Raw genomic sequence first — 13,009 nt, 5'->3', positions numbered from 1 at the left:
GGATATCGGTTTGCGCATTCCCGGAAGTTATATCAGCAACATTCAACTCGTCCCTGAGATCGTCAAAACCTCCGATGCTACGCACCCCACACGGCCCGGCGGAAGTGCTCGCCGGCGGCGTCGAGATCGTAAACAGAGGCGGGGAAAACGCGGCGGGCTAAGAGCTAAGCTAACGCTAACACCACACCGGCTCTCTTTACCCAGCATTTTCCTTGCTAATGTACGATCATTAGTGAACAAAATGGATGAGATTCGACTCCGCATCATCAACAACAAAAGACTTTTGAACTGCAATGTCATAATCTTCACGGAAACATGGCTACACAGCGGCATACCGGACAACGCTATTGAGTTAGCGGGCTACAACACACACCGGGCGGATAGAACGGCAGAGGAATCCGGTAAGACAAGAGGAGGTGGACTTTGCATTTATGTCAATAAAGCTTGGTGCACGAACTCTGTTATTGTCGGGAGACACTGCTCGGCTAACCTTGAGTTTCTCATGGTTAAATGTAGACCGTTTTATCTGCCACGGGAATTCACTTCCACCATTATAACGGCAGCTTATATTCCACCGGATGCTGATGCCAAGCTTGCTATGAAAGAACTTCATGCAGCCATCAGTAAACAACAGACTGCTCACCCGGAGGCTGCATTTATTGTTGCGGGAGATTTTAATCACTCAAACTTAAAGACAGTGCTCCCTAAATTTCATCAGCATGTTTCCTGCCACACAAGAGGAAATAAAACTTTAGACCATGTCTATACAAACATGGCTGAAGCTTACACCGCAACCCCCCTCCCCCACCTGGGTCAATCTGATCACCTTTCTTTGTTCCTCACCCCCAAGTATTCACCTCTCATTAATCGTGTGAAGCCATCAATGAAGACCATCAAGGTGTGGCCTGCGGGGGCAGACTTCACACTCCAGGAAAGGTTTCTACACACAGACTGGAGTATGTTTGCTTCTCAGGCCACCAGTGGCTCTCACACGGATATAGACAGCTACACCTCCTCTGTATTGGACTACATCAATACCACCATTGATAGTGTCACAACTCAAAAGCAGATCACCATATACCCTAATCAGAAGCCATGGATGAACAAGGAAGTGCGCCTCCTGTTGAAAGCACGCAACACCGCCTTCAGATCAGGTGATGCACAGGCCTATAGTACTTCCAGGGCAAATCTGAAGAGGGGCATCAAAAAGGCCAAGCACTGCTACAAGTTGAAGCTAGAGGAGCATTTTACCAATTCTGACCCTCGACGCATGTGGCAGGGCATCCAGGCCATTAGTGACTATAAACCCAACCACTCCATCCCCATAACCACAGATGCTGCCTTTCTAAACGAGCTTAATGACTTTTATGCACGCTTTGAGAGAGACAATAAGGAACCCGCCACCAGGCTCACACCTTCCACCGACCACCCAATCATCACACTAAATTCCACAGATGTTTTCACTGAACTAAGCCGGATAAATGCGCGCAAGGCTGCTGGCCCTGACGGCATCCCTGGTCGCGTACTCCGGGCATGTGCGGAGCAGCTCGCTGGGGTCTTCACGGACATCTTCAACCTGTCCCTCGCCCAAGCAGTGGTTCCAGCATGTTTCAAATCCACCTCCATTGTGCCCATTCCAAAACATTCCAGCCCGACATGCCTGAACGACTACCGCCCTGTAGCACTCACACCCATTGTTATGAAGTGCTTTGAGCGGCTGGTCCTGTCACACCTAAAAGACTCTTTACCATCCACACTGGACCCATACCAATTTGCCTACCGTAGCAATAGGAGCACAGATGATGCAGTGTCCATGGCGCTGCACTCCGTGCTCACACACCTGGACAATAAGGACACTTATGCACGCATGCTGTTTGTAGACTTCAGCTCTGCATTCAATACCGTAATCCCTTCCAAGCTAATCATCAAACTTGGAAACCTAGGCATTAACAATACAACCTGCAACTGGATTATGGATTTCCTGACGAACAGGCCTCAGCTTGTTAGGCTAGGCAACATCTGCTCCACCACAACCACCCTCAACACTGGTGTACCACAGGGCTGCGTACTGAGCCCCTTTCTCTACTCCCTTTTCACACTCGACTGCAGGCCTGTGAATGGATCTAACTCCCTCATCAAGTTTGCAGACGATACAACAGTGATTGGTCTCATCAGCAACAACGATGAGACTGCTTACAGGGAGGAGGTACGGCACCTGGCCACATGGTGCTCAAACAACAACCTGCTCCTTAACACTTCAAAGACAAAGGAGATCATCGTGGACTTCAGGAAGGCGAAAGGAGGCACACACGACCCCATCCACATTAACGGGACGGCTGTTGAACGTGTTTCCAGTTTTAAGTTCCTGGGGACCCACATTTCGGAGGACCTGTCCTGGACCACCAACACCTCATGCCTGGTCAAGAAGGCTCACCAGCGTCTCTTCTTTCTGAGGACACTGAAGAAGAACCAACTGTCTTCAACTATCCTGGTGAACTTCTATCGCTGCACGATAGAGAGCATCCTGACCAACTGTGTCACAGTCTGGTACGGGAACTGTTCTGTTGCTGAGCGCAAGGCACTGCAGCGGGTGGTGAAAACAGCCCAGCGCATCACAGGAACTACACTCCCTTCCATTGAGGACATCCAGAAGAAACGCTGTCTGCGTCGAGCTCGCAGCATTCTCAAGGACTCCTCTCACCCCGCTCATAGACTGTTTACTCTCCTGCCTTCCGGTAGGCGCTTCAGGTGCCTCCGGGCAAGAACCAGCAGACTAGGAAAGAGCTTTTTTCCCAGAGCTGTTTCATTATTGAACTCTGCTCCCCACTGATTTCACTACCTCTCATAACTTTAACTTAATGCTGCTATTATAATGTTTACATTGCACTACAGGGCTGCCATGCATGACGGAACTGTACACACCAGTACTTCATGTATCTGCTCTACCGGACTGTTTACACGCATCATTTGCACTCTATACTGCTCACTTGCACACCAGGAACATTACACTGAATGCTCATTTGCACTAATGGACTACTCTCATAACTGCATTAACTCATCTACTGCACTGTAACTTTCATAACTGCATTAACTCATCTACTTCACTGTAACCTTAATAACTGCATTAACTCATCTACTGCACTGTAACTTTAATAACTGCACTAACTCACCTACTGCACTGTAACTCATCTATTGCATTATTGCATCTATCGCATAACAAACTGCATCTACTCATCTATTGCACTATAACTTCAATAACTGCATTAACTCATCTACTGCACTGTGACTGTATATCTGCATCTACTCATGTATTGCACCGTACCTTTAATAACCACATTAACTCATCTACTGCACTGTAACTTTAAAAGCTAATGTCTGTAACTAATGCACACTCAAGTCACTTGCACTATTGTATAGTCTATATTGTTATCTGTTCATAACCTCCTGTACATTAATGTTCACAGTATATAGCCTTCTGTATATATTGTTCATAGTACATACCGATTGTCATATTTTCATAGTACATGCCCAACGTAAATTATTTTCCTAATATTGTATTCTGTATTTATTCACACTGTATATCTGCACTTGCTAATTGCACTTCTGGTTAGACCTAAACTACATTTCGTTACACTGTACCTGTATATGTGTAATGACAATAAAGTTGAATCTAATCTAATCTAAAAAAAAAATGTGACCTCTGCTTTTAACCCATCCAGTGAGTAGTGAACACACGCACAGCAAGTGGTGAACACACGTACACCCGGAGCAGAGGGCAGCTATCACTGCAGCGCCCGGGGACCATGTAGAGGTAAGGTGCCTTGCTCAAGGGCACCTCAATCGTTACCTGCCGGCCCTGAGGATCGAACCAGCAACCTTCTGGTCACGAGTCCGACTCTCTAACCATTAGGCCATGATTGCCAAAAATAGTGCCACCCAAACATGTAATTTCTGTCATCATTTAGTCACCCTCAAACCTGTATAAATTTCTTTGTTCTGATGAACACAAAGAAAGAACTTTGGAAAAATGACATTTCTAGGACATCGTTGACTACTATAGGAAAAATTGTTATACGCTTTTTGTTCTGTTGAACACAAAAGAAGATATTCTGAAGAATTTAGGAAAGCAATCGGTTCTAGGGCACCTTTGGCTAGCATTGAAATTGTTCCCACTATGGTAGTCAATGATGTCCCAAAAATGTCAGCTGTTAACATATTTCCAAATATCTTTCTCTGTGGTGATCAGAACAAAGAAATGTTTACAGATTTGGAACAACTTGGGAAGGTCATTCATGACATATTTTTTTTTGATAAACTATCCCTTTAACATTCCTGTAGCTCAATTGGTGCATCATGGTGCTAGCAACATCAAGGTCACCGGTTCAAACCCCAGATAATGCACATACTTATAAAATGTACACCCTGAACTGTAACAGCGTGTCTACACCGGACGCGACCTGTGCGACTTGACATGACACAGCTTGTTCTAATGGGATTGTCGCGTCACGCCGCATCCAGTGTGGACAAAATGTCATATTATAATGGGTTCTGATGCGTTCCATTGTCTTTTGTTGCATCGCGCCGCGTTTGGTGTAGACAGTGTAATGTGCTTTGGATGTAAAGGACATTCGATTAGGAAACAGGTGTAATGAGTAGAGGAAAATGGAGACGACTCTCACCTGTGCAACTCTGTGTGTGGAGCTGAATCTAGCAGTGTCACCAGCTAGAACGCAGTGCTGATGTGTTCGATTCAGATCATCTATAGACACAATGACATACACACACAAACAATAAGCAAAATAATTGATATATTCCTATTCAGACAAACAAAGACAGTGCAAAGTGTAGTCTGTAAACATATATGTATAATAGCAGTCTCATGCTTTTCCTTCCCAGACAATTCATTTCTCCCGTTACATTTTACCAACTTTAAAATGCATTGTATCTAATAATACATGGCATCCCTCAACCTGGACTCTGTCACATCCTCACCCTGAACCATTTGGCAAAATTCCTTAAATAAATATTTATCATTATTCTCTTCTCGTCAGCTGGCTGCTGTCCTCACTTTAAAGGAGGGCTTTTAAATGTATTGGGTCAAAACCTCTCCTTAGGTCCGTCCTCTCCCTGGAGCATTCAGCACAGGAAATCTTATTACCAGCTGGGACCGGTGTCGGTCCAACGAATTGTACCCCCGCTAACTAGCCCAAAATTCCATTTTTGAGAATCCACTGATTAGATTTGCACATAGAAGTCTCAGGCATTAGTGGATGGAGGGATGCAACAGTGTTGAGAGAATGATGCAAAGATAAATATTGTAATTTCTTTCTCTCTCTCTCTCTCTCTACCTCCCTCTCTGTTTCTTTCTTTCTCTAAAATAGAACCTTGATTTATTCAAAGGTTAGAGTGCTTTTCTTCACATCTGAGAGACGACAGTATCTGAAACTTGTGTCACATAGCGCTGCCATTTAGACCTCGTACCTTTAGAAGTGCAGCTTTTGATAAATTCAACAGCAAACATCAGACTAGGATAAAAGGCAAAGTGTCCTTAACAGTTTATAAGTCCTTTTCCAGTCATTCACTCACCCCCGTCCTGTGCTCAGGAAGCCCATTATGACCCATTATTGCTTTGACTTTTCTTAAAGTCGCAGAGTGACTGTGCCATTAGGTGGGTATAAATAAAGTCTAGTTTAGACCAGACCTGAATACCAACAACAAAGAGGCCCAACCACTGCAAAGACATTCCAAACCGATGTAAAAGTCCAGAGAGAAACAATAAAAGTGTGTGTGTGGAACAGAGGGAAAAAGCATTAGTCATGCTTGTACACAGAAATCAAAAAGTCTAAACAGTGTCCCTATTAAGATCATCGGACGTCCTCAATGGGATATTTAGAGGAGAGTTTTTCCATGTGTGTGTTTGGAGAAAAGGGGACGTCTGCAATTATAGTCATCACTAATAAAGTCAGATTTACTGAGTGTCTCTGTCCCACTCGCAGACAGGGGTCACAGAGCTTTAAAGAGTGAATTGACATTTGGTTTTCTAGTCTGTTAACGCACAATAACATGTGGGGGCAAAGACAAGGGGAAAGAGATACACATGTAGAAAAGCATGTACATAGTGATGTACTGTATATCCATTGGGAATAATCATTCAAGGAGTCATGCACATGTTTTGTGACAGTGTCAAAAATGTCATTTTTTATACAGAAACAGTGTATTTACAACTTCACTACAATAGAATAGTGTGTGTGTGTGTGTGTGTGCGTGTGCGTGTGCGTGTTTGTCTACCTGTCATATAGTAGCAGTCTCCAGACTGCAGAGGCAGGGCCAGGCCTGGTGTGTGAATATCCCAGGCTACCTTTAGTCCAACTCGCCAACATGTCTTCTCTTTCTCCACTTCCTCCTTCTTCGAACCTTCGCCTTCTTCCTTCTGTCCCTCATCTTTACTCGTTCCTCCACCCTCAGTCTTGTTCTCTTTTTCTTTACTCTGACCCTCTCCGTCTTTCTCAGTCACTCCTGAAAACATACAAAACAACAGCTAAATTTCTCTAAATAAAACTTTGACCTAAAGATGCTGTTTAGAGACCCATGAGGAGCATCAGCTGTCACTACTGTACTTTTGATCAAAGCACTTAAAGGGATATGGGGATAGTTCACCTAAAATTGAAATTATGTCATCATTTACATAACCCTCACATCATTCTGAACCTTTATGACTTTCTTCCTTCTGCAGAACACAGAAGATATTTTGAAGAATGTTATTAATCAAACAACACTGGCCCTAATTGACCTCCGTTGCACAACCACAAAACCACTAAAACATTTCTCGAAATATCTTTTTTGTGTTTCACAGAGGATAGAGTCACATAAAGGTTTTGAACTGCATGAGGGTAAATAAATCATGACAGAATTGTTATTATTGGGTGAATTATGCCTTTAATGCTAGATTGCTCCAATTGGTACTGACCATTACTAGTAGGCACTTCAGATACTTTATATACAAACTTACAAACCCATTCCCTTTCCATCAAATGATCAAGAACCAAAGTGAAATACAGTGTAAAAGCAAATGACTGAAGTAAAGTAACAATGATAACAGCAAAATTCAGAGAGGGCAGGGCCGACACCCATCAGTGAAATCAATACTAAAACGCTCTTGGAAGCCTGAGCCCTGAGCAAGGTTTTCTCTTCGCTCAGCAGGGATAAATAGTAACTTAATTTCAGTCTGTGCTCTCTGACACAGCTCTCAAAGGGCCATCTGCAGCTAACACAGCAGCACACACACAAAGCGGAAAAGATTTGATCAAAAACCACAGTGGCGCAAACCAACGCCTGCTCTAAAAGGAAATGAGCTGGATCTAGTCAGTGTTGGATGAAGAGTTGGACAGATTTGTCAGCGAGCAACTTCCCCTGCTGGAGCGACGTCTGTTGCCGGGTTTGAGCGAACAAGCGAGGAGTCTGTGATCGGGATGCCGCAGCATGGCCAACATACTCGATAAACCCATCACAGATGTGTTAAAAGATGCATGCATAGTGAAACCCTTATTCAAAGGTATTCTGCAGAACACACGTAACCTTTAAAGTGCGCTAAGGTGAAATAAGAATCTATACAACATACAGATGTTATCCAAAGGGACAATAAAAAATACAACGTGCACACACACATACTAACACACACGGCAAAAAAAAAGATGTACAAAGTGAAATTCCTCAGAGTACAAATCCGTTTCAGCTGGTCTGCAGCATTTCACAGCGATTTCTCTAAAGTGAAGGCAACGTTTTGTGCGATGCTCTGCAAGGGTGCGTACACGCTGCAAAAACGTTCCATCGGGGGAGTTTCTCTGAAGTCTGGAACCGAGGGGTCAATTTTACCTCCAAAAAACAGCTGCGGAATAATTCCACACAAACTGACACATTCACACACAAAAACACACACGGACCATTCATGCAGTGTTTGAAGCGGGCTCTGGGGAGGTCAAGGGTCAAATCGGTCAGTAAGAGATTGGCGAAACAGAGCCCGTGGGGCAGGTGGTTCTGGTTAGCACAGCACGCTCTGTTCTGTCTAACTCACACACACACAAACACAGATGCCTGCTAAGCTGTTACTGTTAGCTTGACATGAATAGAGACCGATGTGTAGAAAAGCTTCTCATGTGAAATATGGTAGATCTGGTTCCTTTTTCATGGTACAACTTCATGCAATGACTGGATGAGTGCAGTCAACCCATCAGTTGAAATATGATTTTACACTGCCTAGTGTCATATTAACAGCTTTAGATCGCAGCTGAGTGAGGTAATGAACTGTGCTAAAGGTATGTTAGGAAGGAATATTATCCCTTATTGTTACGAATATCATTCTGAGCTTTTCTTCAGACTAATAGAGTAAAGGATTTAAAAAAACAACAGGGAGAGGGAATGGGTCAATGATTTTTCGAATGACAGATTTAAACCTGCATCATCCGTGTGATGCTTCACATACAGAGCTCTTACACAATATTATAATACTTTATCATAATATATATTTTTTCGAACTTATCCTTCAAATTGTCTTTTTATTTTTCATTAAACTGGAGCTCAGATTTTTTTAATAAATTTTTTATTTAATAGTATTTTATATAATTTTATTTTATATTATATTATTACACTATTTTGGTTTTATTTTTACATTTTCTATTAATATTTACGTTACATTTTATATTATTTTACATAATAGTTGTATATTATTTTACATAATATTTAATTAATATTTAAATTATTTTTAAATTTATCTCACAACAAGCATTTCTATTTATATTTTGTTACCGATATGTGAACTAACAATATTATTTAATTATCATAAAATATTACAGGCTTCCCAACATTTTTTATCAGCTGAACCAATTTATTTGTACTCTATGATTTCAAGAAATGTTGCCAGATCAATAAAAATGTTGTTATTTGGAAATCAACTCAGTCAATCATTTAATCATCATGATACTATCATGTTCTCATGTAATAATTAACAGCATTTGCCTGCCATGTGTCCACAATACTGTTGTCAAAATAAGCATGATCCTGTTTGCATTTTGATCATAAACTTATGATAAACCCTGTTGGGAAACCCTGGTCTATACTAAGACTGTCTGACCTCTCACCTTCATTCTTTGGCTCTAGAGGGCAGCTATAGCTGTAAACAGCGACTGGTGAGAGAGGCACCAAGTTCTCATCATGATGCCAGCCGACCGCCATCTTGCCCATCCCGTAATATGGCTCCTCTTTCAGTTGCGTCATGGCTGCTGGGTCCATGTAGTTGATGAGAGTAACATTAAACTGAACCAGGCCGGTCTGAGTTGATGGCATAGTAGAGGAAGGAGGTGAGGAATGAGAGCAGCCCTGACCGCTATCTTCTTCTTCGTCCTCTTCCTCTTCCTCCTGCTCCTCATCAAGCCTCTCCACATTTTCCTGCTTCTCCTCTTTCAACCTGTCCAAAACATTCTCCTTACACGGACCCTCCACAGATGCATCTTCACTGTTTTCGGTGTCACTGCGGGAACGTTTAACGCCTCTCACATTTGTCTGCTGCTGCTGCACATCTGTACTAAAAAACTGATTGAGTTCCCACAATGCTTTGCAAGCGTCCCTCAGGTCAGATTCACAGCACGGTTTTTCTTTCTCGTCTCTCTGTCCACTTTCTCCCTCACAGTGCCAGGGGATGGTGAAGAGACGCGTGTCCAGATAACGGTACGTGTAGCCCGCCTGACCGACGAGGGCGCGCGAAACGGCTGTGAAGACGTCACGGTCTCGGACACGGACGAGATCTCTGAGGAGGCAGCCATGGCGATGTAAAGTGACCAGAGCAGACTGAACTTTCTCATGGAGACCGTCAGGCAGGCAACTGGACTGCCGTAGAGCCAGTCCGGCATAACTGGAGTCCCACTGTCGAAGTATAAACACAATCAACCATTAAATATGTACATATTAAATACATAAAAACAGCGTGTCTTTTTACTATGCAACATCAAAGTATGTTTGCGAAAAGTACTGAAGTAATTTGGAGATGTTACAAGGATTTCTAACCAGTTCCTGGAATCCGGGGTCTGTAGGTGAAAGGTAGGGAATCCTCTGTTCTCCCAGCTCCTGTAGAAGCCTCCGCCTCTGTAGAGAAACCAGAAATAAACAAACTTTACAGTACATTCACACACACAAGTCTTGTGATCTGTCACGACTGTTCATTCTTTATATTTGGGGTCCCTCAAAAACAACCCATAGGCATATGTAGTTCAAGATTTAAAGCGATAGTTCACCTTCAAAATGAAATTCCTATCAGTATTTACACATCCTCTTGTCATATCAAACCTATATGGCTTTCTTTCTTCCACAGAAGACGATATTTTGAACAATGTTGATAACAGAAAACCGTTGGTCCCCATTGACTTGCTTTGGTTTTGTGTCTATACAATAGAAGTCAATGGTTTTTGAAAATGACAAAGGTTTAAAATGACAAGAGGGTGAGTAAATGATGACAGATTATGTTTTTAAGGTGAATTATTCATTAACATTCCTGTTGTTAAAAAAGAAATGTAAACTTTTTCCAGGATGAATCTGTTTGGGTGATTTGACATTATTCAGTTTTTATTCTGCATTTTATCACACTTTTGATCCCTTCAGAGCACTGAGAGCTGTGTGGGCACAGCCTACAGTGTACTGCCAGATTAATGTCTTATCCTACACTATCTGTGGGCACCATATTGGAACAACATAGTAGACTATAACAACCAAGATGTTACTTGCAAAAAACAAAATCAAAAAACTAAAAGAATCTAGAAACATCTAGAGAATGTCACATATTGACACATTTAGACCATCAAAGAGCTGCAGATGAGAGGAGGGCTATTGCGAAAACTTCAGGCACTTTCACTAGTGTCTCCACCTAGTCGGAGTGAATTTCCCAGAATCCATCGCTGCCTCCTCATAGCGCTCCCGTTCATGGCCTTCTCAGGTTTTTATGGCTCTAGCAGGCAGCAGAGGGTCTTCTCAAAACCACATAAACTACGGCCTTCTATGCTATGCTCCTCTGTTAAAACTCAACCTGCTATGCCCATCAAAGGACTTTTCATTGGGCTGCATTCCATTCTGACCTGTAAATCCAACAGCAACCGGTGTAAAACTCTGATACCCAAATAAATCTCGCAAGTGCACCCACTCTTGTCCCTCCCTATACACACACGTCCTCTTTTCCTTCACCGCAGGTGCGAGAGAGACTGCGTTCAGGTGGGACGGTGGGGGCATTACGTCAGTGACCCTGATCTGGCCTCGTCCATCGAGGAGCTTGACAAGCAATGGTCGTGCTGTTCACTTAAGCACACAAGCGCACAGCTGAGACGTTAAAAGAGAAAGAAGCCCCTATATACCCGTATTCCCTGACATTTACGAAGAAGGAGTTTCACATTTCAGACATGTTAATAATGGCAAAGTTTTCACATGGGACATTTTTCTTTGCGAGGGGGCTGAGTGACTAGACTTTGTGTGAATGGGTCTTGACTTTTAGAGTAAAATAAAAATGTCCTGTTAATAACATTAAAGTAAATGTATTAAAGAGGTTATGTCCTGATTTAAGAAAGAGATGGGGTGCACGTGTGTGAGTATGTATGTGCTCATGAGTGTAAATAGGCTTGTATAACAGATAAAGTTACTCCAAGATTTTATAATAATGGTACAAATAGGCCCTTACTCTAGATGCTTGACTTCCTGAAGGTGAGCTGAAACTAGCCTCTGCCTTTGGATTCATCAGTTCTGAGCACAATATTGATAATGAAACCAGCCAGATTGGTCCAAAATGCTTCTAGACGTAGGGAATAAGAATTCTGATGGACCACGTTACTCATTTAGCATTTTATACTTGAGGTGGACTGTAATTTAAAAAATGGTCTGCAAAATAAGGGGCAAGAAAGTTTGAGATGAACTGCTCTAGTTCCTTTGGTGAGGCCAGGTATGACCCGTCTCCTCTAAGAGGTTTCAGCTAAACCAGAACAAAACCAGAAAGAGGCAAACTGTCAAAATGACATCTACAAACAAAATAACATGCACTATTCATGGACAGTCTTGACTTAAAGGCCTGACAGAGATGAAGAGAGGGAAGAACAAGGCAGAGGAAAAGGGCGAGCGAGTGAGAGGGAATGAGACAAAGTGGATGCGTAAAAGGGAAGAGAGAGAGAGATAAACTGACAACTTGACACACACTCATTGTTGGTGTCAAAATTTATCTCATGACAGAAGCAAAGGGTATTAAAAAAGGGGGCAGTTTATGTGTGTGTTTTTTTTTAGCCGGTGGCGATGCTTGGCTGCTCTGATGTGCAAACACAACAATGTGCACACCCGCACACACAGCTGGTCCGGACAGCGCGGTTTCAGAGCAAGACTCGAGGAGCACTGGCCTGTCACGCATATGTCAAATACATCAAGCCGCTCACAAATTCCAAAGAAAAAAGAAGACAGACCCATTCTACTGCACAGATGGAACGCTTTCTTCTCCTTTTCACTTAACATGCACACATAAACAAATAGAAAAAGAGGAGCGATTACACACAGAAACAATAACTCAATCTGAACTAGCGCTGCTTCTCTGAGATCAGAGAAAAAGATAAGATATCAGTCACAGTGAGTTAACTTTCAGTCACAATATTATTTGGCATGCAGTGATTTTCATACAATCGCTTCAAAGCAATGCTTTATAAACATTAAAAGATTGAAACATGTACAGTCCAGTTTGTGTAGATTCTGGCATTAGTTTCACTCATTAGTCTCCACCAGAAACAAACTCGCTCAAAGTCAAAGAAACTAAACCTGACACAAAGATGCATGTGTGCAAGGGAGTGCACACTCCATGTCCGGAGGTTTTTCGGATGTGCGTGAGTAATAGAGCCCCGTGTTTGGCAAGTACACGGTTGGAGCTTGTGTGTCACCAATTCTTTCCCCGCTGAATCAAACACTTTGACAAGTCACCTGTAAAACATCAAAACACATCAAACGC

General features: G+C 42.6%; 1 protein-coding gene across 2 annotated transcripts in view; it reads right to left on the bottom strand.

The window, feature by feature from the left end:
• Positions 1-13,009, bottom strand: part of fto (FTO alpha-ketoglutarate dependent dioxygenase) — a 122,788-nt gene that overhangs the window by 90,057 nt on the left and 19,722 nt on the right. For both annotated transcript variants that reach the window (XM_056753586.1, XM_056753594.1), the window contains exons 2-5: positions 10,057-10,134; positions 9,135-9,915; positions 6,289-6,516; positions 4,680-4,759 (exon numbers count right to left, since the gene is read on the bottom strand). In XM_056753586.1, the coding sequence (XP_056609564.1) occupies positions 4,680-4,759; positions 6,289-6,516; positions 9,135-9,915; positions 10,057-10,134 (1,167 nt within the window). The remainder of the gene's footprint in view (positions 1-4,679; positions 4,760-6,288; positions 6,517-9,134; positions 9,916-10,056; positions 10,135-13,009) is intronic.

The sequence above is a fragment of the Triplophysa dalaica genome, chromosome 1 (assembly GCF_015846415.1).
Source record: "Triplophysa dalaica isolate WHDGS20190420 chromosome 1, ASM1584641v1, whole genome shotgun sequence".
Taxonomy (NCBI): Eukaryota; Metazoa; Chordata; class Actinopteri; order Cypriniformes; family Nemacheilidae; genus Triplophysa; species Triplophysa dalaica.
This window is presented reverse-complemented; position numbering and strand designations above follow the sequence as displayed.